This window comes from Pristiophorus japonicus, chromosome 18 (genome assembly GCF_044704955.1).
Source record: "Pristiophorus japonicus isolate sPriJap1 chromosome 18, sPriJap1.hap1, whole genome shotgun sequence".
Classification (NCBI taxonomy): Eukaryota; Metazoa; Chordata; class Chondrichthyes; family Pristiophoridae; genus Pristiophorus; species Pristiophorus japonicus.
The window spans coordinates 3,821,558-3,848,500 of NC_091994.1; the positions used below are offsets into that span (position 1 = coordinate 3,821,558).

Below are 26,943 nucleotides of genomic sequence, written 5' to 3' on the forward strand. Positions count from 1 at the left end.
AGTGGAGAGTGTTCCATCACACTCCTGACTTGTGCCGTGTAGACGGTGGAAAGGCTGTAAATTGGATAATGAGCCACATTACAAAATGGAGAGTTGAATTTATTATACCCCTATGTTTTTTCAGCTGGATAGCTGACAACCGGGAAGTTTGTTTAGCTTTGAATGTGACTGGAACTGAGTGCGACACAAGACAGCAGATTTCCGTTTTCCTATATCTTTGAATTGACAGTCATTGATTTTAGATGAAGCCATTTAATATTTCTTATCTGATCTCTTTAAAGCAATTGACGGGTTATTTTGCCCTCCCGTACCTGGGCAGTTGCTCGAATCCCCTTCATGCCTAGGATTAACCTGTTGGCCTCCTCATGGGCTCTCTAGCTGACTTCCCCCTATTTTTAGGCCCAGTTTGTTCACAACCAGTTTTCTCTCCCTTATTTATAACTGAGGGCATTTTGCGTTTATTTTTGGCAGTTGATTATTTTTCTCTGCTTGGAGCAGTTTCTTTGCATGTTAGCAAACCTAGTACAGGCTTATAATAAAAGCATTGTTGCAACTCTCCAGTCTGAGGACTGGTATTTGTACAGTGCCTTTCACACTGTGAGGGCGTTTCAAAGCGCTCTACAGCCATTGGGAGTACTGTGATAATGTAGGATAAATATTGGCCAAAGCCCTGGTTAGACCACACCTGGAGCACTGTGAGCAGTTCTGGGCACCACGCCTTAGGGAGGGTATATTGGCCTTGGAGGGATTACAGTGTGGGTTTACCAGAATGATACCTGCACTCCAAGGGTTAAATTACGAAGCGAGGTTACACAAATTAGGGTTGTATTACCTGGAATTTAGATGGTTAAGGGGTGGTCTGATCGAAGTTTTCAATATATTAAGGGGAACGGAGAGGGTAAATGGAGAGAAACTATTCCCGCTGGTTGGGGAGTCTGGGACTAGGGGCACAGTCTACACATTAGAGCCAGACCTTTCAGGAGTGAAATTAGGAAACACTTCTACACACACAGGGTGGTAGACGTTTGGAACTCTCTCCTGCAAACAGCAATTGGTGCTAGCTCAATTGTTGTATGGAGTTAGGTCGCAGATCAACCAAAATCTCATTGAATGGTGGAACAGGCTCGAGAGGTGAAATGACATCCTCCTGTTCCTATCACCAGAACACTGGGAGAACTCCCCCTGCTCTTCTCCGAAATAGTGCCGTGGGATCTTTAACCTCCACTTGAGAGGGCAGACGGAGCCTCAGTTTAACATCTCTTCCAAAAAACGCTACCTCCTACAGTGCAGCACTCCCTCAGCACTGCACTGGGAGAGTCAGCCTAGATTTTGTGCTCAAGTCGCTGGAGTGGGACTCGAACCCACGACCTTCTGACTCAGAGCCAAGAGTGTCTGCCCGCTGAGCCATGGCTCACAGTCTGTGATCAACAGCTTCGTACAGATTGACTCTCATCATGTCTGCACTGTTATGTCCTTAATTCTGACGTCTCCTGATTAGTATTATCTTGGCCATAATGGGTAGCACTGTTGCCTCTGAGTCAGAGGGTCGTGGGCTCAAGTCCCCACTCCAGAGACTTGAGCCCATAATCCAGGCTGACACTCCCAGTGCAGTACTCACCCACTCCCTATCTCTGCAATCCCCTTCAGCCCCACATCCCTCCGAGATCTCTGCGTTCCTCCAATTCTGGCCACTTGCGATTCCCGATTTTAATCACTCCACCATTGGTGGCCATGCCATTAGCTGCCTGGGTTGATCCGGAAGTCCCTCCCTAAACCTCTCTGCCTCTTGACCTCATTCTTAGTGGCCTATGTAGGTCATAACCACCCTGTGTGTGAAAACATTTCTCTCTGTGACCAATGTTCCCCCTAATTGTTGGGGGGTGCCCGGCCCCTTTAACTGGCTGTGTGGCTGATTCAAATTTCCGCACATGCGTGCTTTTCCCTCTGTGAAGCCAGCAAGTGGAACATTGCTCGTGACCTCTGGTTACCGACCCACTGCCCACAGGAAACCATTTCTCCCTACTTGCTCTATCAAAACCCCTCAAAATTTTGAACATCTCTATTAAATCTCCCCTTAACCTTCTCTGCTCTAAGGAGAACAACCCCAGCTTCTCCAGTTAATCCACATCACTGAAGTCCCTCATCCCGGGGACCATTCTGGTCAATCCCCTCCGCACCCTCTCCAAGGCCTTCACATCCTTCCTAAAGTGCGGGGCCCAGAATTGGACACAATCCTCCAGCTGGGGCCGTACCCGTGATTTATAAAGGTTTAGCATGCTTTTGCGCCAAGATCTGGAATTTCCTGACCGCGTCACTGTGAGCTGTGTGGGCCGAGGTTACCATGACGATTTCAGCTTCACAATGTCACCGCGTATGTCACCGCATCCTGTGGTATCTCCCCGTCTGTCCTGTTGGGTTTGCTGTTCCTCGCTGGTGATTCAATCAGAGTGCACTGCTCACCTGTTGTCTGTCTGTCTGTCCGCTCGCCCGCCGGGCGTCTGTGCGTCTGTCTGTCTGCCCGCCCACCCGCCGGGCGTTTGTGCGTCTGTCTGTCTGCCCGCCGGGCGTCTGTCTGTCTGTGCGTCTGTCTGTCTGCCCGCCGGGCGTCTGTGCGTCTATCTGTCTGTGCGTCTGTCTGTCTGCCTGCCGGGCGTGTCTCTGTCTGCCCACTGTGCGTCTGTCTGTGCGCGCCGCAGTCCTACCTAACAGCAGAAGAGCCCCCCCCCCAGTGTGTGCGGTCTGACTCCTGTGCCCTTCCCTTCAGCAGGTGGCAGCGGGAGGGATGCCCAAGAAGTTCCAGGGAGAAAACAGTAAATCAGCAGCTGCCCGGGCTCGGAAAGCGGAGCTGAAGGCAGCGGCCGATGCGAAGAGGCAGCGCGAGCTGGAAGACGCCTACTGGAAGGATGACGACAAACACGTGGCGAGGAAAGAGCAGCGGAAGGTACGTCCCCGGATCCAGAACCCCCATCGGTCCCACACTCCCGATCTGTTCTTCCAGTTTTGAGTATTGGAATTGGTACTGAGCCCCACACAGAACAGGAAGATCCCAGCTTTAAAATCTCAGGTCTATGCTGAGTTCAGGTACAGGGGGTTAGATCCAGAGTAAAGCTCCCCCTACACTGTCCCATCAAACACTCCCAGGGCAGGTACAGCACGGGTTAGATACAGAGTAAAGCTCCCTCTACACTGTCCCATCAATCACTCCCAGGGCAGGTACAGGGGGTTAGATACAGAGTAAAGCTCCCTCTACACTGTCCCATCAAACACTCCCAGGGCAGGTACAGCACGGGGTTAGATACAGAGTAAAGCTCCCTCTACACTGTCCCATCAAACACTCCCAGGGCAGGTACAGCACAGGTTAGATCCAGAGTAAAGCTCCCTCTACACTGTCCCATCAAACACTCCCAGGGCAGGTACAGCACGGGTTAGATACAGAGTAAAGCTCCCTCTACACTGTCCCATCAAACACTCCCAGGGCAGGTACAGGGGGTTAGATACAGAGTAAAGCTCCCTCTACACTGTCCCATCAAACACTCCCAGGGCAGGTACAGGGGGTTAGATACAGAGTAAAGCTCCTTCTACACTGTCCCATCAAACATTAGTTTAAGAGGGAGTGCCGTCCTGTTGGAGGTGCTGCCTTTTGTATGAGATGTTAAACTGAGGCCCCGTCTGCTCTCTCATCTGGAGGTAAAAGATCCCATGGCTTTATTTGAAGAAGAGCAGGGGACTTCTCCCCGGTGTCCTGGCCAATATTGATTCCTCAACCAACATCACTAAAACATTCATGCATTTGTTGTCAGTGGGATCTCACAAATTGACTGCTGTGTTTGCAGTACATGGTGTCATATTTGACCCTGAAATGTGCACCAAACCACATGTTCGCCGCAAAACTAACACCGCCTGTTTCCAGCTCCGTAACATCTCCGCCCCTGTCTCAGCTCATTCGCTGCTGAAACGCTCAACTGTGCCTTTGTTACCTCGAGACTTGATTATTCTAATGCACTCCTGGCTGGCCTCCCACCTTCTACCCTCCGTAAACTTGAGACCATCCAAAACTGCCCGTGTCCCAACTCGCACCAAGTCCCGGTCATCCATCACCCGCTGTGCTCGCTGACCTACGTTGGGTCCCGGTTAATCAACTCCTCGATATCAAAATTCTCATCCTTGATTTTAAATCCCTCCATGGCCTTCGCCCTGCCCTATCTCTGTAATCTCCTCCAGCCCCACAAAACCCCTGAGATCTCTGCGCTCCTCCAATTCTGGCCTCTTGAGCGATTTTAATCGCTCCACCATTGGTGGCTGTGTCTTCAGTTGCCTGGGCCCCAAGCTCTGGAATTCCCTCCCTAAACCTCTCCACCTCTCCTCCTTTAAAGACGTTCCTTAAAACCTACCTCTTTGATCAAGCTTTTGGTCACCTGTCGGAATATCTCCTTATGTGGCTCAGTGTCACATTTCTTGTCTTATAATCGCTCCTGTGAAACACTGTGGGACGTTTTACTACATTAAAGGTGCTTTATAAATACTTAACAACAGTGACTGCAGCTTAAAAGTCACTCCTTGGTTGTGATGCACTTTAGGACTGCCCGAGGCTGTGCAAGGCACTGCTGTCTATAAATGCAAGTTCTGTCATGTCAGCTGCAGTGTATTTTTAGCGCAGGTTCTCCGTGGTTTGCAAACACCCAGGAGGCAGCGCATCCCAAGCACTGGTAGGCAGATGGCAGCTCAGAAAGCCACTGCTGCAACTCTCCGATCCGCAGTATTGCTAACTGCAGGTCAGTGTGTGCACACTTGCAGCTGTAGGGACCCACCACCGGGTGGCAGGACTGCTCCAGGTATTGGAGGTGCTGGCAGGGAATACGAGATGCAGATACCTGCTCCTCATTGATGCAGGAGGGAGGGTTTAATTATACCCATCTCTCGAATTTAACAAAGAAAGACTTGGATTTATATAGCGCCTTTCACGACCAATGGACGTCTCAAAGCACTTTACAGCCAATGAAGTACTTTTGGAGTGTATTCACTGCTGTGATGTAGGAAACGCGGCAGCCAATTTGCGCACAGCAAGCTCCCACAAACAGCAATGTGATAATGACCAGGTAATCTGTTTTTGTTATGTTGATTGAGGGATAAATATTGGCCCCAGGACACTGGGGAGAACTCCCCTGCTCTTTTTCGAAATGGTGCCGTGGGATCTTTTACATCCACCTGAGAGGGCAGACGGGACCTCGGTTTAAAGTCTCATCCAAAAAATGGCACCTCTGACAGTGTAGCACTCCCTCAGTTTACTGCCCCCCCGACAGTGCGGCGCTCCCTCAGCACTGCCCCCCCGACAGTGCGGCGCTCCCTCAGCACTGCCCCTCCGACAGTGCGGCGCTCCCTCAGCACTGCCCCTCCGACAGTGCGGCGCTCCCTCAGCACTGCCCCTCCGACAGTGCGGCGCTCCCTCAGCACTGCCCCTCCGACAGTGCGGCGCTCCCTCAGCACTGCCCCTCCGACAGTGCGGCGCTCCCTCAGCACTGCCCCTCCGACACTGCGGCGCTCCCTCAGTACTGCATTGGGAGTGTCGTGCTCAAGTCCCTGGCGTGGGAATTGAACCCACAACCTTCTGACTTAGAGAGTGCTACCCACTGAGCCATGACTGACTCAAAGAAAGACGTATTTATATAGCATCTTTCACGACCATGTCTCAAAACGCTTTATATCCAAATTTACGGTAGAATTCCTCAGTGCAGCACTTTCTTGTGGGAGCTGGGTTGCTGTGGACTTTTATCTGATTACGAGTTTGTGGGAGCTTGCTGTGCACAAATTGGCTGCTGCGTTTCCCACATTACAACAGCGACTACACTTCAGAAGTACTTCATTGACTCTAAAGCGCATTGGGACATCCCAAAGTTGTGAAAGCCGCTATATAAATGCACAGTCTTTGCTGCTGCTCCCCTCAGCTAACTCGGGGACCTGAGTAACTCACTATCTACAACAACAACCTGCATTTATATAGCGCCTTTAACGTAGTAAAACGTCCCAAGGTGCTTCACAGGAGCGATTATCAAGCAAATTCTGACACTGAGCCACACAGAGATATCGGGACTGGTGAAAGAGGTAGGTTTTAAGCAGCATCTTAAAGGAGGGGAGAGAGGCAGAGAACTTTAGGGAGCTCGTATCGGGGTCAAACACGGCACCAAGGTTGCGGATGGTCTGGTTGCCAGGGAAAGAGATGGAGTTGGTGGCTGGGGAATGGAGTTTGGGGCTGGGACCTGGTCCGTTGACTCTAGCCACAGGTACAGCTCTGGAGAATTTCGCCTTCATGGCCATTCTTCGTTAGTGAGCTGAGACGCTGAGCGCAATTGGGACATTCAACCACGGGGAGCTTCACAGCAGGGCCCACCGTCCTCTCCTCATCTGAAGAACAGGGCCCATCCAGCAGGGGTCACTGGGCAGTGATCAGGAGCAGGAACCCTGGCTGATTTCCCCTCTCTCTAACCCAGGGGTCACTGGGCAGTGATCAGGAGCAGGAACCCTGGCTGATTTCCCCTCTCTCTAACCCAGGGGTCACTGGGCAGTGATCAGGAGCAGGAACCCTGGCTGATTTCCCCTCTCTCTCTAACCCAGGGGTCACTGGGCAGTGATCAGGAGCAGGAACCCTGGCTGATTTCCCCTCTCGCTCTCTAACCCAGGGGTCACTGGGCAGTGATCAGGAGCAGGAACCCTGGCTGATTTCCCCTCTCGCTCTCTAACCCAGGGGTCACTGGGCAGTGATCAGGAGCAGGAACCCTGGCTGATTTCCCCTCTTCCTCTAACCCAGGGGTCACTGGGCAGTGATCAGGAGCAGGAACCCTGGCTGATTTCCCCTCTCTCTAACCCAGGGGTCACTGGGCAGTGATCAGGAGCAGGAACCCTGGCTGATTTCCCCTCTCTCTAACCCAGGGGTCACTGGGCAGTGATCAGGAGCAGGAACCCTGGCTGATTTCCTCTCTCTCTAACCCAGGGGTCACTGGGCAGTGATCAGGAGCAGGAACCCTGGCTGATTTCCTCTCTCTCTAACCCAGGGGTCACTGGGCAGTGATCAGGAGCAGGAACCCTGGCTGATTAAGCAGGGAAGTGATTGGTTGGTCCGTTTTTCTCTCTTTTCTGGGGCATTGGTTAAAGTACGAGCTACGATTAAAAACAAAACTTGAAAGCGTAAGTACACTAGAGATGGCAGGACAGGCGATGTGTCTCTGCTGCATGTGGGAGCTGGTTGACCCCATTGAGGTCCATCGCGACCACATCTGCAGCAAGTGTCTGCAGCTGGAGGAACTTCGGCTCCGTGTTGACGAGCTGGAGTCCGAGCTGCGGACACTACGACACATCAGGGAGGGGGAGGGTTACCTCGACGCTGTGATCCAGGAGCTAGTCACACCCCTTTGGTTAATGAATTCAAATTCGATCCGTGGTCAGGGACAGGAGAGTGTGACGACGAGTGAGGCAGGTATGCGGATCCAGGATGGAGTGATGGAGGAGCCTCAGCCCTTGCTCTTGTCCAACAGGTTCGAGGTTCTTGTTCCCTGTGTGGACGAGAGCAGGGACTGCAGGGAGGATGAGCAAACTGACCACAGCACCGTGGTACAGGGGGCCATTCACGTGGGGGAAGTACAAAGAAATGTTGTAGTGGTAGGGGACAGTATCATTAGGGGAATAGATCCGGTTCTCTGCAGCCGAGAGCGTGAGTCCCGAAGGCTGTGTTGCCTGCCCAGTGCCAGGGTTAAGGACATCTCCTCTGGGCTGGAGAGGAACTTGGAGTGGGAGGGGGAAGATCCAGTTGTCGTGGTCCACGTGGGTACCAACGACATAGATAGAACAAAGAAAGAGGTTCTGCTGAGGGAGTGTGAGTAGCTAGGGGCCAAATTAAAAAGCAGAACCACAAAGGTAATAATCTCTGGATTACTAACCTGAGCCACGAGCAGATTGGCATAGTGTCATTAAGATCAGAGAGATGAACACATGGCTCAAAGACTGGAGTGGGAGAAATGGGCTTTGGTTCATGGGGCACTGGCACCAGTACTGGGGTAAGAGGGAGCTATTCCGTTGGGACGGGCTTCACTTGAACCATGCTAGGACTAGGATCCTGGCGATTCGAATAACTGGGGCTGTGGAGAGGGTTTTAAACTAACTGGGGAGGGAGGGGGAGAGGGGGTCAGGTGAGCAGAAATTTAAAAAGTCAAAGAGCAAGGAGAAGACAATAGAGCGGGGTAGCGGTGGGGGAAATGATAACCAGAGTGTGACAGAATGTATAAACATAAGAGTATCTCAGAGAGCGGGGTCAAAGCAGGGAAAATGGTAAAAAGACAAAATTAAAAGCTCTTTATCTGAATGCACTCAGCATTTGTAACAAGATCGATGAGTTGACGGCACAAATAGATAGAAATGGGTATGATCTGAGCCATTACAGAGACGTGGTTGCAAGGTGACCAATGCTGGGAACTAAATATTCAGGGGTATTTGACAATTCGGAAGGACAGACAGAAAGGAAAAGGAGGCGGGGTAGCTCTGTTAATAAAGGATGAAATCAGTGCGTTAGTGAGAAATGATATTTGCTCAGATCAAGATGTAGAATCAGTTTGGGTGGAGATAAGGAATAATAAGGGGGAAAAGTCACTGGTGGGTGTAGTCTATAGGCCCCCTAACAGTAGTTACACTGTTGGACAGAATATAAATCAAAAAATAATGGAGACTAGTAAGAAAGGTACGGCAATAATCATGGGCGATTTTAACCTTCATATTGATTGGACAAAGCAAATTGGCCCGCGTAGCCTTGAAGAAGAATTCATAGAGTGTATCCAGGATAGTTTCCTTGATCAGTACATTGCGGAACCAACCGGGGAGCAGGCTATCTTATATCTGGTACTGTGTAATGAGACAGGATTAATAAATGATCTCCTCGTAAAGGATCCTCTAAGAAAGAGTGACCATAACATGGTTGAATTTCAAATTCAGTTGGAGGGTGAGAAAGTTGGTTCTCAAGTGTCCTAAGCTTAAATAAAGGAGACTACAAAGGTATGAGGGCAGAGTTGGCTAAAGTGGACTAGGAAAATAGATTAAAGTGTAAGACAGTTGATGAGCAATGGCAGACATTTAAGGAGATATTTCATAACTCTCAACAAAAATATATCCCAATCAGAAGGAAAGACTTTAAGAGAAGGAATAACCATCCGTGGCTAACTAAGGAAATAAGGGATGGTATCAAATTGAAAACAAAGGCATACAATGTGGCCAAGACTTGTGGGAGGCCAGAGGATTGGGAAACTTTTAAAAACCAGCAAAGAACAACTAAAAACATAAGAGAGGGAAGATAGATTATGAAAGTAAACTGGCAAGAAATATAAAAACAAATAGTAACAGTTTCTGCAGGTACATAAAAAGGAGACAAGTAGCTAAAGTAAACGTTGGTCCCCTGGAGGATGAGACTGGGGAATTAATAATGGAGAACAGGGAAATGGCAGAGACATTGAACAATATTTTGTATCAGTCTTCATAGTAGAAGACACTCAATAATGGATAATTAAGGGGTTATAGGGAGGAAGGAACTTAAAACAATCACTATCACTAAAGAGAAAGTACTCAGTGAAATAATGGGGCTAAAGGTGGACAAGACTCCTGGACCTGATGGCTTGCATCCTAGGGTCTTAAAAGAATCTTTAGAGATAAGGAAGCAGTAGCAGGCCATTTGGAAAATAATAATAGTCAAGAGAGTCAGCATGATTTTATGAAAGGGAAATCATGTTTGACAAATTTGCTGGAGTTCTTTGAGGATGTAACGAGCAGGATGTAATAAGACGGAACCAGTGGATGTGATGTATTTGGATTTCCAGAAGGCATTCGATAAGGTGCCACATAAAAGGTTACTGCACAAGATAAAAGTTCACGGGGTTGGGGGTAATATATTAGCATGGACAGAGGATTGGCTAACTTACAGAAAACAGAGAGTCGGGATAAATGGATCATTTTCCGGTTGGCAAACAGTAACTAGTGGGGTGCCGCAGGGATCGGTGCTGGGACCCCAACTATTCATCCAAATTATTAATATAAATTGTAAAAGGACCGAGTGTAATGTAGTCAAGTTTGCTGATGCTACAGAGATAGATGGGAAAGCAAGTTGTGTGGAGGACACACAAATCTGCAAAGGGATATAGACAGGCTAAGTGAGTGGGCAAAAATTTGGCAGATGGAGTATAATGTGGGAAAATGTGAGGTTATCCACTTTGGCAGAAAAAATAGAAAAGCAAATTATAATTTAAATGGTGAAAAATTGCAAAGTACTGCAGTACAGAGGGATCTGGGGGTACTTGTGCATTAAACACATAAAGTTAGTATGCAGGTACAGCAAGTGATCAGGAAGGCAAATGGAATGTTGGCCTTTATTGCAAAGGTAAGAAGTGATGAATCCAAGAAGTGAGTCTCGTGTTACTGTCCAACCTTGTGTGCAACTGATCTTTCCCTTCATGAATATACAATGCAGATTCCAACAAACCCTCTCCACGTTCCCTCTTCACCAAATTAAAAAGGTGCAATCTAACCCAGACTGGGCAGTCTGCCCTTCGAGAGTCACTGACCCATCCTCAGACACCACGTCCCTGCGACTTGCTCTCTCTCTGCCTCCCCTGCCCCCATCCCACCACAACCGCCCTTGCACACCGAGTTAAAATTCACCCTGGAAATATCTATCCCCTACTTTTGTTGTTGTTGAACAAAGACTTGCATTTATATAGTATCTTTCACCACCTCAGGCCGCCCCAAATCGCTTTACAGACAAGTACTTTTTGGAGTGTAGTCACTGTTGTAACGTAGGAAATGCGGCAGCTAATTTGCACACAGCAAACTCCTACAAACAGCGATGTGATAATGACCAGATAACGTGTTTTAGTGATGTTGGTTGAGGGATAAATATTGGCCCAGGACACCGGGGAGAACTTGCTTCTCTTCGAAATAGTGCCGTGGGATCTTTTACGTCCGCCTGAGAGAGCAGATGGGGCCTGGGAGTGTCAGCCTAGATTATGTGCTCAGGTCTCTGGAGTGGGGCTTGAACCCATGGCCTTCTGACTCCAAGACGGGAAAGTGTGCTGCCCACAGAGCTAAGCTGACACTCTGAGAAGAGGTGTGGAGGGCAATAAATACCCTTGGAAGGATAGAGCGAGAGTTCCAGAGAGGGCATTGGATGGTGCAGTGCGTTGGTTACTGAACTTTGAGCTCCGTGTCCCGAACGCTAGACCAGACCACACTGCTGTCGTCTCTCCGTTCACTGGCTGGGCTTGGCATGAAATGTGTTGCAGAATCCTAATCAATGTCATTGTTCCCACGCAGAACAATGACCCGAATAGAGCCCTTGGAGAAACTGAAGTGGGGCTGCTGTCCACGGTGCACAATATCTCTCGGGTGCAATTGGGAGCTGCTTCCTTCAGGCTCTGTATCTAACGCCGTGCTGTACCCGCCCTGGGAGTGTTTGATGGGACAGTGTAGAGGGAGCTTTACTCTGTATCTAACCTGTGCTGTACCTGCCCTGGGAGTGTTTGATGGGACAGTGTAGAGGGAGCTTTACTCTGTATCTAATCTGTGCTGAACCTGCTCTGGGAGTGTTTGATGGGACAGTGTAGAGGGAGCTTTACTCTGTATCTAACCCCCTGTACCTGCCCTGGGCGTGTTTGATGGGACAGTGTAGAGGGAGCTTTACTCTGTATCTAACCCCCTGTACCTGCCCTGGGAGTGTTTGATGGGACAGTGTAGAGGGAGCTTTACTCTGTATCTAACCTGTGCTGTACCTGCCCTGGGAGTGTTTGATGGGACAGTGTAGAGGGAGCTTTACTCTGTATCTAATCTGTGCTGAACCTGCTCTGGGAGTGTTTGATGGGACAGTGTAGAGGGAGCTTTACTCTGTATCTAACCCCCTGTACCTGCCCTGGGCGTGTTTGATGGGACAGTGTAGAGGGAGCTTTACTCTGTATCTAACCCCCTGTACCTGCCCTGGGAGTGTTTGATGGGACAGTGTAGAGGGAGCTTTACTCTGTATCTAATCTGTGCTGAACCTGCTCTGGGAGTGTTTGATGGGACAGTGTAGAGGGAGCTTTACTCTGTATCTAACCCCGTGCTGTACCTGCCCTGGGAGTGTTTGATGGGACAGTGTAGAGGGAGCTGTACTCTGTATCTAACCCCCTGTACCTGCCCTGGGAGTGTGTGATGCTAACACTGGGTGCCCGAGTTGGAAAGTATTCCATTCCCAGCACTGGCATCCCTCACCTTGATGGGTACAAACAAAACTCTGGGCGGACCCAAGGTGCTTTGTGAGGGAGAGGGCTTTCGGTGTCCTGATTTTAATTTAAAGTATTACAAAATATTTACAGCGCAGAAACAGGCCATTCGGCTCAACGGGTCTATGCCGGTGTTTATAGAAACATAAAAATTTACAGCGCAGAAGGAGGCCATTTCGGCCCATCATGTATGTGCCGGCTGACAAAGAGCCACACGGCCCTCGGTCAGCAGCCCTGAAGGTTACATATAAACAAACCAATGAACAATGGTGGAAAGGTAAAGAGCACACAGCCCAACCAGTCCACCCCACACAAGTGTGACACCCCTTATACTCCACACCAGCCCCCTCCCACCCCTCTCCATCTCACCCCATCACCATATCCTTCTATTCCTTTCTCCCTCATGTGTTTATCTGACTTCCCCTTAAATGCATCGATACTATTCGCCTCAACCCCTCCCTGTGGCAGCGAGTTCCACATTCTCACCGCTCTCTGGGTAAAGAAGTTTCTCCTGAATTCCCCATTGGATTTATTAGTGAATGTCTTATATTGATGGCCCCCAGTTCTGGTCTCCCTCCACAAGTGGAAACATCTTCTCTACGTCTATCTTAAACAAGATCAAAATCCCGATTTATTGTGATTGTGTGTCTCTGCCTTTGTCGCTCGGTACTGTTAGCAGATTTAAGACCACCTGACCCCCCCCCCGCAGCGAGCCCCCGGGTCACGAGCAGCACGGGGTCGAGTTACCTTTGCCCCGTGTGTTGACCTCGTGCCCCCTGTTGCGTTGCAGCCCTTTGGCCTTGTTGCACGATTGGCGTTTTGAACTTTCCCCTTTGGCCCCCGGTCACAGGTCGAGAAGGAGAAGAGGCGAGTGGAAGTGCTGGAACGCAAGAAGGAAACGCAACGGCTCCTGGATGAGGAGGGCTCCAGCGTAAAACCCAAAGCCGCCAGGCCGGTGACGCCAGCCAAGATAACGCGAGCTCAGATCGAGGAGACGTTGAAAAAGGAGAACGCGGTGACGGGCGCTGAGGAAGTAAAAGGTACCTCGATCACGCGGGGGATAGGTCTCGCGCTGCGCGCTCGGCAGTGGGTTTTGCCGTCTCTGGGGAAGTTGCAACAGGGTCCGTCACACGATCGAGCTCCTCCTGAGTCCGGCGTTGGCTCTCTGACCCCGGACGCCTCCGTTGTAAAATTCTCACCCACTTGTTCCAGTTCTCTCCGTGGTTTCATCCACTCCCTATCTCTGTAAATTATTTTTGAAAAGAAAATCTGGAAATGAAAAGCTGATGCAGAGAGGATATTTTCACTCAAAGGGAAAACTAAAACTAAGGGGCATAGTCTCAGAATAAGGGGCCGCCCATTTAAAACTGAGATGAGGAGGAATTTCTTCTCTCAGGGTTGTAAATCTGTGGAATTCTCTGCCCCAGAGAGCTGTGGAGGCTGGGTCATTGAATATATTTAAGGCGGAGATAGACAGATTTTTGCGCGATAAGGGAGTGAAGGGTTATGGGGAGCGGGCCGGGAAATGGAGTTGAGACCAAATCATATCAGCCATGATATTGAATGGCGGAGCAGGCTCGAGGGGCCAAATGTCCAACTCCAGCTCCTGTTCCTTATGTAATCTCCGACTGCCCTCCGCCATCTCTGCACTCCTCCATTTCTGGTCTCGGGCATCCCCGATTCCCATCACCCCACCATCGGCGGCCGTGCCTTCAGCTACCTGGGCCCCAAGCTCTGGAATTACTTCTCTAGACCTCTGCGCCCATCCACCCTGCTCACATCCTTTAGGATCCTCCTTAAAACCCCACCTTTATGACCCAGGCTTTTGGTCACCTGTCCCATTGTCTCCTTATGTATCTCGGTGTCAAATTTTGTTTGAAGATCGCTGCTGTGGAGCGCCTTAGGGAGGGTTTTGCTACATTAAAGGCATTGTTTAAATGCAAGTTATTGTTCAGCCGCCAGGTTCAGTGCTGTCCCCTCGAGTCGGGACTCAGTCTGGGTGGATTTAGGTTCAGATCCCAGAGGTGAAGACACAGTGTGTTCCTCAGAGCATCATCCAGGTCCCCATCACAGGGAACTTCATCTCCTCTGTCTGACCTGTTGTGTCTCAGTGCCAGCGACTATATCCTCTTTCATAGTGAATGGTTTATCGAGCTGTCCCAACTTTCTGATGAGACAGACTGTAATTACGCACATGTGTCCAGAACCAAGACTGGAACACAGTCTCCGTGCTGTACCTGCCCCGGGAGTGTTTGATGGGACAGTGTAGAGGGAGCTTTACTCTGTATCTAACCCCGTGCTGTACCTGCCCTGGGAGTGTTTGATGGGACAGTGTAGAGGGAGTTTTAATCTGTATCTAACCCCGTGCTGTACCTGCCCTGGGAGTGTTTGATGGGACAGTGTAGAGGGAGCTTTACTCTGTATCTAACCCTGCGCTGTACCTGCCCTGGGAGTGTTTGATGGGACAGTGTAGAGGGAGTTTTACTCTGTATCTAACCCCGTGCTGTACCTGCCCTGGGAGTGTTTGATGGGACAATGTAGAGGGAACTTTACTCTGTATCTAACCCTGCGCTGTACCTGCCCTGGGAGTGTTTGATGGGACAGTGTTGAGGGAGCTTTACTCTGTATGTAAGCCTTGCTATAACTGCCCTGGCAGTATTTGATGGGGCAGTGTAGAGGGAGCTTTACTCTGTATCTAACCCCGTGCTGTACCTGCCCTGGGAGTGTTTGATGGGACAGTGTAGAGGGAGTTTTAATCTGTATCTAACCCCGTGCTGTACCTGCCCTGGGAGTGTTTGATGGGACAGTGTAGAGGGAGCTTTACTCTGTATCTAACCCTGCGCTATACCTGCCCTGGGAGTGTTTGATGGGACAGTGTAGAGGGAGTTTTACTCTGTATCTAACCCCGTGCTGTACCTGCCCTGGGAGTGTTTGATGGGACAATGTAGAGGGAACTTTACTCTGTATCTAACCCTGCGCTGTACCTGCCCTGGGAGTGTTTGATGGGACAGTGTTGAGGGAGCTTTACTCTGTATGTAAGCCTTGCTATAACTGCCCTGGCAGTATTTGATGGGGCAGTGTAGAGGGAGCTTTACTCTGTATCTAACCCTGCGCTGTACCTGCCCTGGGAGTGTTTGATGGGACAGTGTAGAGGGAGCTTTACTCTGTATCTAACCCGTGCTGTACCTGCCCTGAGAGTGTTTGATGGGACAGTGTAGAGGGAGCTTTACTCTGTATCTAACCCTGCGCTGTACCTGCCCTGGGAGTGTTTGATGGGACAGTGTAGGGGGAGCTTTACTCTGTATCTAACCCTGCGCTGTACCTGCCCTGAGAGTGTTTGATGGGACAGTGTAGAGGGAGCTTTACTCTGTATCTAACCCCCTGTACCTGCCCTGGGAGTGTTTGATGGGACAGTGTAGAGGGAGCTTTACTCTGTATCTAACCCTGCGCTGTACCTGCCCTGGGAGTGTTTGATGGGACAGTGTAGGGGGAGCTTTACTCTGTATCTAACCCTGCGCTGTACCTGCCCTGGGAGTGTTTGATGGGACAGTGTAGAGGGAGCTTTACTCTGTATCTAACCCCCTGTACCTGCCCTGGGAGTGTTTGATGGGACAGTGTAGAGGGAGCTTTACTCTGTATCTAACCCTGCGCTGTACCTGCCCTGGGAGTGTTTGATGGGACAGTGTAGAGGGAGCTTTACTCTGTATCTAACCCCGTGCTGTACCTGCCCTGAGAGTGTTTGATGGGACAGTGTAGAGGGAGCTTTACTCTGTATGTAAGCCTTGCTATAACTGCCCTGGGAGTATTTGATGGGACACGGAGTGTTTTCCCAGCACGAACATCCCTCACCATGACAACACAAAATTAACTGGTACGTTAAAGCAAGAAAGGGGATCTTGTGTCGGGGACAGGGTTTCATTGTCGGAACCTGTTGGTTTTTGAAATGCAGAGAAGCAGCTGAGCCACCTGGAGCTGCCACTGGAAGAGAACGTTAACCGCATCGAGCTCGAGGAGGGTGATGTTGATGCTAGGACCATCGAGGATGCCATCGCTGCCTTGAGGTGAGTGTCTCGGCACCGGTCTGTGTGTCGGGTGAGTTCGATCAAGGTCTGCAATGTACGTCGCGACTTCACACTCTGTACGAGAGGCGAGCGAGGAAAGGCGTGGGGAAGGAGAGAAGATCAGACCGAGCCGAACATAGCTCCACAGGCCGCCGTGGCTCACAGCTTTTGGGAACGGGAATGGTCATTGGCCCCAACCGGCCTGCCCCAATCTCACAGATTGACCCCACACCCTCCCCATATCCCCCCAACCCCACCCTCTCCCCATATCCCCCCAACCCCACCCTCTCCCCATATCCCCCAACCCCACCCTCTCCCCATATCCCCCCAACCCCACCCTCTCCCCATATCCCCCCAACCCCACCCTCTCCCCATATCCCCCCAACCCCACCCTCTCCCCATATCCCCCCAACCCCACCCTCTCCCCATATCCCCCCAACCCCACCCTCTCCCCATATCCCCCCAACCCCACCCTCTCCCCATATCCCCCCAACCCCACCCTCTCCCCATATCCCCCCAACCCCACCCTCTCCCCATATCCCCCCAACCCCACCCTCTCCCCATATCCCCCCAACCCCACCGTCTCCCCATATCCCCCCAACCAGACACCCTCCCCATATCCCCCCCCCAACCCCACACCCTCCCCATATCCCCCCCAACCCCATACCCTCCCTATATCCCCCCAACCCCACCGTCTCCCCATATCCCCCCAACCCCACCGTCTCCCCATATCCCCCAACCCCACCCTCTCCCCATTTCCCCCAACCCCACCCTCTCTCCATATCGCCCCAACCCCACCGTCTCCCCATATCCCCCAACCCCACCCTCTCCCCATATCCCCCCAACCCCACCCTCTCCCCATATCCCCCCAACCCCACACCCTCCCCATATCCCCCCCAACCCCACTAACCCACCTTCTCCCTGCATCTCCCAATCCTGACTCTGCAGGAACACGTTTAATTGTCTCCTGGCCCTATTCACTGCCCTTCCCTGCTAACCGAATCCACAGCTCGATTCTCCGGAGTGGGAAGGTTCTGTCCATCCTGGCCCTCCGAATGTCCATCCAGTGCCCCTGCTGATCTGAGCAGTTTGTACGAGTAGTAGGTTCCCTCTCTGCCTGGGACCATAAGGGGTGCAGTAGATGTGTGAAGTTTAGTCAATTGCTCCAAGACTGAACCCTCTCCCATCTTACAGAACTACGGCTGATTTCAATGACCATCGCCCACCGGAGTAAGATATTTGGATTGGGGCGAGGGAATCCTTCGCTCTACAATTAGTGACGTAACAAGCCCAGCAGTGTGACTCCTTCTGCCCCACAGCTGAGGGAGTTTCAGGCACGTGACTTGGAGTTAATCACTCATATTCAGGCAGAAATCATATGAATCTTACGATATATTCGTATATCCATCAGCTGAATTAATGAGGCTGATTTGAATGTTTTCAAGGGTCATTTTATTCACCTGTAGCATTTAACTCTTGGGCTACAACAGACCCGATGATGACACAGACCTCGAGGTGTAGTTTTCAACCACTGTTTACTGATTGATGTCTTATTTAGTGTATTAATGCCAATCGGTTAGAAAACAAATCGTACTTAAATCAGTTCATCTCTAGCTTGGTGCTCTGAACATATCCCACTGCTATCAACGCCAGCGACACACCTGTACCCCCGTGTTATACAGTGACAGACCTGTACCCACCAGTACTGTACCGCAGTGTTATACAGTGACAGACCTGTACCCACCAGTACTGTACCCCAGTGTTATACAGTGACAGACCTGTACCCACCAGTACTGTACCCCAGTGTTATACAGTGACAGACCTGTACCCACCAGTACTGTACCCCAGTGTTATACAGTGACAGACCTGTACCCCAGTGTTATACAGTGACAGACCTGTACCACCAGTACTGTACCCCAGTGTTATACAGTGACAGACCTGTACCCACCAGTACTGTACCCCAGTGTTATACAGTGACAGACCTGTACCCACCAGTACTGTACCCCAGTGTTATACAGTGACAGACCTGTACCCACCAGTACTGTACCCCAGTGTTATACAGTGACAGACCTGTACCCACCAGTACTGTACCCCAGTGTTATACAGTGACAGACCTGTACCCACCAGTACTGTACCCCAGTGTTATACAGTGACAGACCTGTACCCACCAGCACTCTACCCCAGTGTTATACAGTGACAGACCTGTACCCACCAGTACTATACCCCAGTGTTATACAGTGACAGACCTGTACCCACCAGTACTGTACCCCAGTGTTATACAGTGACAGATCTGTGCCCACCAGTACTGTACCCCAGTGTTATACAGTGACAGACCTGTACCCACCAGTACTGTACCCCAGTGTTATACAGTGACAGACCTGTACCCACCAGTACTGTACCCCAGTGTTATACAGTGACAGACCTGTACCCACCAGTACGAAAAAGCAATCCAATCAGTCCCCACAGCCTGGCAAATTTCTCCTTTTTCATGTCTATATCCAATTCCCATTTGAAAGTTACTATTGAATCTGCTCCCACCGCCCTTTCAGGCAGCGCGTTCCGCATCACAACAACTCGCTGCGTTTTAAAAAAAACATTTCCCCTCATCTTCCCCTCGGGTTCTTTTACCAATCACCTTAAATGTGTCCATCTGGTTACCGACCTGCTTGCCCCTGGAAACACTTTCTCCTTATTTACTCTGTCAAAGCCCTTCATAATTTTGAACCCCCCCAATGAAATCTCTTCTCTGCTCCAAGGAGAACAACCTCAGCTTCTCCAGTCTCCCCATGTAACTGAAGTCCCTCATCCCTGGGACCATTCTGGTCAATCTCCTCCGCACCCTCTCCAAGGCCTTCACATCCTTCCTAAAGTGTGGGGCCCAGATATGGCCACAATCCTCCAGCTGGGGCCGTACCCCGTGTTTTGTAAAGGTTTAGAATAACTTCCTTGTTTTTGTGCTCTATGTCTCTGTTAATAAAGCCAGGGATGGCAATGTGCTTTAACAGCCTTCTCCACGTCCTGCCGCCTTCAACGGTTTGTGTCGCTCTGTTCGTGCGCCCCCTTTAAAATTATTCCCTTTAGTTCATATTGCCTCTCCTCATTCTTCCCACTAAAATATATCACTTCACATTTCTCCGTGTTAAATTTCATCTGCAGTGTCTGCCCATTTCACCAGTCAGACGCGCGCTCACTCACACGCTCGTGCACACACCGGCTCCCGCTCGCGCGCACACCCGCTCGCGTGCGCACCCGCTCGCGCGCACACCCGCTCGCGTGCGCACCCGCTCGCGCGCACACCCGCTCGCGCGCGCACCCACTCGCGCGCACACACCCACTCGCGCGCGCGCGCGCGCGCACACACACTCGCACTGTCGGAGCGAAGTGAGGGTATTTATTGCTGCCGCTCTGTTTCAGCACGGGTGAGAGCGTGGATCAACACCCCGAGCGGCGGTTGCGTGCCGCCTTCGCGGCCTACGAACAGGCGAACCTGCCGCGGCTGAAGATGGAGAACCCCAACATGCGCCTGTCGCAGCTCAAGCATATGCTGAAGAAGGAGTGGATGAAGTCGCCCGATAACCCTTTGAACCAGCGCCACGGGACCTACAACACTAAGTAGGAGTGAGCCCGAGAGCGCACCGCCTCTTGTGAACTTTAATCTAAGCGTGAACTTCAACCCAATAACGTGAGCATGATAGCAATTTGGCATCGTCCTTTAAAAATAACATACAGCACAGAATAAATAAACAGCGTCTTGACCCTCGATACATGTGGAGTATTGCACAGCGTCTGAGCTTCCCCTTACAAAACCGTTCACTCATAGCCCTGACACTGTGCTGCTGCCAAACCTCCCCCCACCTTACCCCCCCCCTCCACCTCCGCACCTTGCCACACCCCTCCCCCCCCACCATACCCCCTGCCCAACACCCGCCCACCCCTCCCTCCTCCCACCTCCCCCTTCGCCTCTCTCCCCCTTCGCCCTTCGCCCCCCTCCCCCTTCGCCCCACCTTACCCACACCACAAAACAGCGACACTGGTTTCAGACCCAACAGTATCTCCCTCGGCAAAGTACGCGTTAAAGTCACCAAACCCGCCCGGAGATGGCGCGCACTTGTCTGCGTTCGTTGTTGGTTGAGGCCCCTGCGGGGTTGCAGGAAGGGGGGTGCAGGGGAATGAGGTGCTGAAGGGGGTGTGGGGCGAGAAGGAGCGGGCTGAGTCAGGGGATATGTGTGGTTCAGACCAGTGCGAGCTACCATTCCCGGCATCTGTTTAAAGATAAGCTCAGTTAGGTCCTGGTGGGAAGGGGAGGGGGATCGGGTGGTGGTCAGGGGTCAGAGGTCAGAGGTGTTCGGGGAAGGTTCGAGGGTCGGGGGCGGTTCAGAATCCCGTGCAGCTGCTGACGTTTGGTGGGGAGTGCCGCCAGTTTATGGACGGTGGGTGCAGAGTGAGAGCAGCAATGGAACCCCACCCCCCCTAAAGTGTGTGTGTAAGATCGCTGTATCAGCCCCTCTGTAACTCCTTCCCAGACATTGAGGTGCTGGTCACTACCTCCCTGGAAACCCGTTTGCCGGGGGTATGGGAGGATTGTAGGTTCTGACTCTGCGGGGGGAGGGGGGTGGGGCGGTGCCTGTGTTTTGGGGTCTGCCGCCATTGGCTATGCCTGGGGTGGGTGGGGGATGGGGAGAGAGAATGAGGTTGAAGGTTTTGCGTTCTGATTGGTGCTTTACTGCTGCTGGGAATTTATCAGCAACTTAAATCAGTCGCCCATCGGGGACAGGAGAGGAGCGCGCCGGGCTGGGCTTTTAGACAATATTTCAGATTCTACAGGAGCCCAGTCCGAGGGCAAGCCTGCGTCTGTAAAGACCAGCGATTAAAACCCGCTCTGACTGTTGGCTGCCCTTCCTGATTTCACCAAACCCTCCGTCAGCCTTTACTGTTGTCCTTGCACCGCATCCCAACCCGGGCCATCGCAGGGTGACCGTGGAACTAAGTTTTTTTTTTAGTATTTGCTACGTTAATCCCCAAAGGTGCCAGAGCGCATTGTGACACAGGATTGAAATCTCTCTAAGAGTACGGTTGAGGAGCAGGGAACAGCAAGCCACGGATACGCAGAGCGGTTGTGGATGAGTGACCAGCCCACAAACTCACCGGTGTTGCCAAAAGAAAGAATGTGGCGGGTTTGCAAAGGGTGAGGTCAGTACATTTGTTTGGAGTTCGGAGCATCTCGCCCAGTCCTGCGGGGGGGGCGGGGGAGGGAGGGAGTGCAGAATGTTTCGTGCGAGTGGGCTCCGAAATCAAATTAAATACTAACTTGATCAACTTGATCTTTGTGTGTGATTATGTCACAATGTGTGGTCCTAACTGAAGCAGCACTTAAAGTCAAACACAAACAAAACTCAGTCCAGTCCCAATCATAAGGCATTCTGATGAATTTTTTATCCTCATCAAGGTGGGAGATAACACTGCAGCAGAATGGAATCCTTTCCCATCTCTGGCTCCCAACGTCCCATCAAACACTCCCAGGGCAGGTACAGGGGGTTAGATACAGAGTAAAGCTCCCTCTACACTGTCCCATCAAACACTCCCAGGGCAGGTACAGCACGGGTTAGATACAGAGTAAAGCTCCCTCTACACTGTCCCATCAAACACTGCCAGGGCAGGTACAGGGGGTTAGATACAGAGTAAAGCTCCCTCTACACTGTCCCATCAAACACTGCCAGGGCAGGTACAGGGGGTTAGATACAGAGTAAAGCTCCCTCTACACTGTCCCACCAAACACTGCCAGGGCAGGTACAGGGGGTTAGATACAGAGTAAAGCTCCCTCTACACTGTCCCATCAAACACTCCCAGGGCAGATACAGGGGGTTAGATAGAGAGTAAAGCTCCCTCTACACTGTCCCATCAAACACTCCCAGGGCAGGTACAGCACGGGTTAAATACAGAGTAAAGCTCCCTCTACACTGTCCCATCAAACACTGCCAGGGCAGGTACAGGGGGTTAGATACAGAGTAAAGCTCCCTCTACACTGTCCCATCAAACACTGCCAGGGCAGGTACAGGGGGTTAGATACAGAGTAAAGCTCCCTCTACACTGTCCCACCAAACACTCCCAGGGCAGGTACAGCACGGGTTAGATACAGAGTAAAGCTCCCTCTACACTGTCCCATCAAACACTCCCAGGGCAGATACAGGGGGTTAGATACAGAGTAAAGTTGCATTCCGGAGAGGATGGGGGAAAAAAAACTTTGAAGAACTGTCCTGTAGAATTCTGTTAAACAAATCACTGAAGCAACAAAACACACTCACTGAACCGTAGGCAGGATAGCTGCTTTCTAGTTCATGTGCAAGACCTCTTGCTCTCATCTTTCCTAGCCCGGAACTCTGTGAATGAGACTGCACAAGGAGGAGGATGCACCGTATCTCCATCCACGCTAAGATATGTATGTCAGGACATGGCCTGAGGTGTTGGCTCTATATCTGTGAAACGTGACACGACATGCCAGCACACTCTCTGTGACTGCATCCACTGAGCAGGATGGGAAGTGACAAGGCTTGCTGTGAGATGTTTGGCTCGCCCTCCTCTCCGCCACAAACCCCGGCGGTGTTTGGAAAACAGCCGGCAATTTTTGGCTGCATTCTCGATCCGCCTCGGGATCCTCTCAGTCCGTTATCTTCGCTCCCATTCTGACTCCTGTGTTCGGGGAGCGGGGGGTGATTGCGAGAGGTTGGGAGATTTATTGTCGGGTCCGGCCATTGCTGGCAAGACCGGCATTTATTGCCCTTCCCTACTTTTCCCCGAGAAGGGGGCGGGCCTTCTTGAATTGCTGTGCAGCTGGTTTTAATGCAGCTGAGTGCCCGCTTCAGAGAGCGGTTCAGGGTCCACCGTGTCGGTGGGAGACCAGAGTCTCTCACAGACTTAGACCTTCCTTCCCGAAAGGGACATCAGTGACCCAGTTGGGTTTTTACGGAACTCCAACAGCTTCGTGGTTATTTAAAATTCAAATGGTGGGATTTGAACTCTCATTCTCTGGATTATTCGTCCAGTGACATAACCCCTACACAACCATCGGGTTCACTAATGTCCTTCAGGGAAGGAAATCTGCCGTCTCTACCCAGCCTGGGCCTACGTGTGACTCCAATCCCTCAGCAATGTGGTTGGGTCTTAACTGCCCTCTGAAATGGCCCAGCGAGCCACTCTGTTCGGCTTGCTTGGTTTGCCGGGAGGTTGATTTAACAACAAGATCGGTGTTCTGAGAGACGACATTAGTTATGATCGAAGAGTTAAGATCAGGTAACCGGCTGGGCCTCGAGAAGGCTTTGCTACTACCATACGAAAAAAGATGATGATGAAGATGAAGAAGGTACTCGGTGTACCAAACCCTTACAAGGAAGTGTATCACCACACAGACTGCAGCAGTTCAAGAAGGCGGCTCACCACCACCCTCTCACGGGGCAATTGGGGATGGGCAATAAATGCCGGCCTCGCCAGCGACGCCCACATCCCATGAAAGAATAAAAAATACTACATTCCTGCCTGGATTGGAGCGGCGTCGATCATCGCAGGCACTCAGTAGGTCAACTGTGGTCCAGGGTTTGATTGATGATGGTCCAACCAGTCTTGGCTTATTGGTGGAAGAATTTGACCTTTCACTGTGGATTCGATTTCTTCTCACTTGACCCGATATAAACCCTTCCCATCAGTAGGATATCCCAACTGGATCAGCTGTGGTGGAGAGCTGCCAAAGGTGGCTCAGTGGGGAGCACTCTCTCTCGCCTCTTGAGTCAGAAGGTTCTGGGTTCGGGTCCCACTCTAGAGACTTGAGCAAATAATTCAGATTGACACTCCCAGTGTAATACTGAGGGAGTGCCGCACTGTCGGAGGGGCAGTGCTGAGGGAGCGCCGCACTGTCGGAGGGGGCAGTACTGAGGGAGCGCCGCACTGTCGGAGGGGCAGTGCTGAGAGAGCGCCGCACTGTCGGAGGGGCAGTGCTGAGGGAGCGCCGCACTGTCGGAGGGGCAGTGCTGAGGGAGCGCCGCACTGTCGGAGGGGCAGTACTGAGGGAGCGCCGCACTGTCGGAGGGGCAGTGCTGAGGGAGCGCCGCACTGTCGGAGGGGCAGTACTGAGGGAGCGCCACACTGTCGGAGGGGCAGTACTGAGGGAGCGCCGCACTGTCGGAGGGGCAGTACTGAGGGAGCGCCGCACTGTCGGAGGGGCAGTACTGAGGGAGCGCCGCACTGTCGGAGGGGCAGTACTGAGGGAGCACCGCACTGTCGGAGGGGCAGTACTGAGGGAGCACCGCACTGTCGGAGGGGGAGCACCGCACTGTCGGAGGGGCAGTGCTGAGGGAGCACCGCACTGTTGGAGGGACAGTACTGAGGGAGCGCCGCACTGTCGGAGGGGCAGTACTGAGGGAATGCTGCACTGTCGGAGGTGCTGTCTTTGGATGAGACGTTAAACTGAGATTCACCTGCCCTCTCGGGTAAAATATTCAGAAGAAGAGCAACGTCATGAAAGAAACGCAGGTTAGATGGGTCATTATCAAATCGCTGTTTGTGGGAACTTGCTGTGCGTAAATTGGCTGGTGCGACTCCTAGATTACAACAGAGACTACACTCCAAAAAGTACTTCATTGACTGTAAAAGCGCTTTGGGACGCGATGAGGTGATTAAAGGCGCTATACAAATGCAAGTCTGAGAAGGTAGAACGTAAATACAAGATTTCTGTTCTTCTCACCACTCTGAGCTGCGCTGGCAGGGGGAGGGGCACGGGGCGGTGGAGGGGGTTGGCAAGCGGTGACGGCAGAGTTTCCGGCACTGGAGAGAGCCGAGATCGGCGAGTACGGGCCAGCCACCGTGGGGAAACTCACTTTCTCACAGGACCCCAAAGGATGCTGCTCGGAAGAAAAGCGATTGCTTTACTCAGTTTGGAGATGTTCACGGTAATAAATTTAAAAAGATAAATTTGAGGAATTGAAGTTTGAGTTTCAAATCACTAATTACTCTTCAATTTTAATTAGAACGTGAAATCTGTTTTAATTAATGGAATGTGCATATGTAACTTAGGTGGTGTTAGCATAATTCATTAACGTTATCTGTAATGGTATACAATGATGTAAAATTTAATAAGGATCAGATGTTTTTTGAGGCACTGATTAAACACAGAGTTCAGGCTGTGGGCGATTGATGGAAGGATGGAGAGTCCACATTCACACACTGAGCGTGGCTAACTGGCAGCTCTCTCTTGCCTCTGAATCAGAAGATCATGGGTTCGAGTCCCACTCCAGAGAATTGAGCCCATATCTAGGCTGACACACCAAATGCAGTACTGAGGGAGTGCCGCACTGTCGGAGGGGCAGTACTGAGGTTGCGTCGGAGGAGCAGTACTGAGGGAGTGCCGCACTGTCGGAGGGGCAGTACTGAGGGAGTGCCGCACTGTCGGAGGGGCAGTACTGAGGGAGTGCCGCACTGTCGGAGGGGCAGTACTGAGGGAGTGCCGCACTGTCGGAGGGGCAGTACTGAGGGAGTGCCGCACTGTCGGAGGGGCAGTACTGAGGGAGTGCCGCACTGTCGGAGGGGCAGTACTGAGGGAGTGCCGCACTGTCGGAGGGGCAGTGCTGAGGGAGTGCCGCACTGTCGGAGGGGCAGTACTGAGGGAGTGCCGCACTGTCGGAGGGGCAGTACTGAGGGAGTGCCGCACTGTCGGAGGGGCAGTACTGAGGGAGTGCCGCACTGTCGGAGGGGCAGTACTGAGGGAGTACCGCACTGTCGGAGGTGCAGTACTGAGGGAGTGCCGCACTGTCGGAGGTGCCATCTGTCAGATGAGACGTTAAACCGAGGCCCCGTCTGCCCTCTCGGGTGGATGTAAAAGATCCCATGGCACAATTGGAAGAAGAGCAGGGGAGTTCTCCCCGGTGTCCTGGGGCCAATATTTATCCCTCAATCAACATCACTAAAACAGATTATCTGGTCATTATCACATTGCTGTGTGTGGGAGCTTGCTGTGCGCAAATTAGCTGCCGCGTTTCCTACATTACAACAGTGACTACACTCCAAAAGTATTTCATTGGCTGTAAAGCGTTTTGGGACGGTCCTGCGGTTGTGAAAGGTGCTATAGAAATGCAAGTCTTTTTGCACGAGAGGAGAGAAAACTGAAGATTGCCGATTACATTCACTCAAAACAAACTCCCTTTCTTCTTTGTAAACTCTCTGCAACCTTCAGCGGCTGTGAAATGGGCAGTGTCAGTCCAATGGTGGTGCAGAATCGAGGTTGTATCCTTGACCTGCGCTCTATCTTTCCCTTTGAATGAATTCCCTGCAGTGCGTAATAACTTCAGCTTCAGTACCCACGAGATGGAAAATTTCCTTTCATTAATCGAGCGACTGCAGTGGGGATAATGTAAGGCCCATCGCAGAGCAGAACATGCAAGGTTATCAAAAACAACTTGCTGGAATTGCGGGATCATTTATTTCGTTTTGAGAGGCAATGATCTGGCACTTAACATTTCCCCAAATCCCATTTCATCCCCCGAATGTGAGGGGAATGTGGCTCGAGCTGTTAAATTAGAGCAGAGCTAGTCAAAGGCTGGTGGGAGGTTAATAATCTCTGA

The 26,943-nt window shown here is 51.4% G+C and overlaps 1 protein-coding gene across 2 annotated transcripts in view; it reads left to right on the forward strand.

The window, feature by feature from the left end:
* The window catches only part of ccdc124 (coiled-coil domain containing 124), a 34,300-nt gene extending 14,199 nt beyond the window's left edge, over positions 1–20,101 (forward strand). The window contains exons 2-5 of one of the 2 annotated variants that reach the window (XM_070859572.1): positions 2,765–2,941; positions 13,129–13,318; positions 16,228–16,339; positions 19,754–20,101. In XM_070859572.1, the coding sequence (XP_070715673.1) occupies positions 2,765–2,941; positions 13,129–13,318; positions 16,228–16,339; positions 19,754–19,955 (681 nt within the window). In that variant the 3' untranslated portion in view covers positions 19,956–20,101. The remainder of the gene's footprint in view (positions 1–2,764; positions 2,942–13,128; positions 13,319–16,227; positions 16,340–19,753) is intronic. The other variant, XM_070859573.1, reaches the window with a different exon arrangement.
* Positions 20,102–26,943: the final 6,842 nt, after the last annotated feature.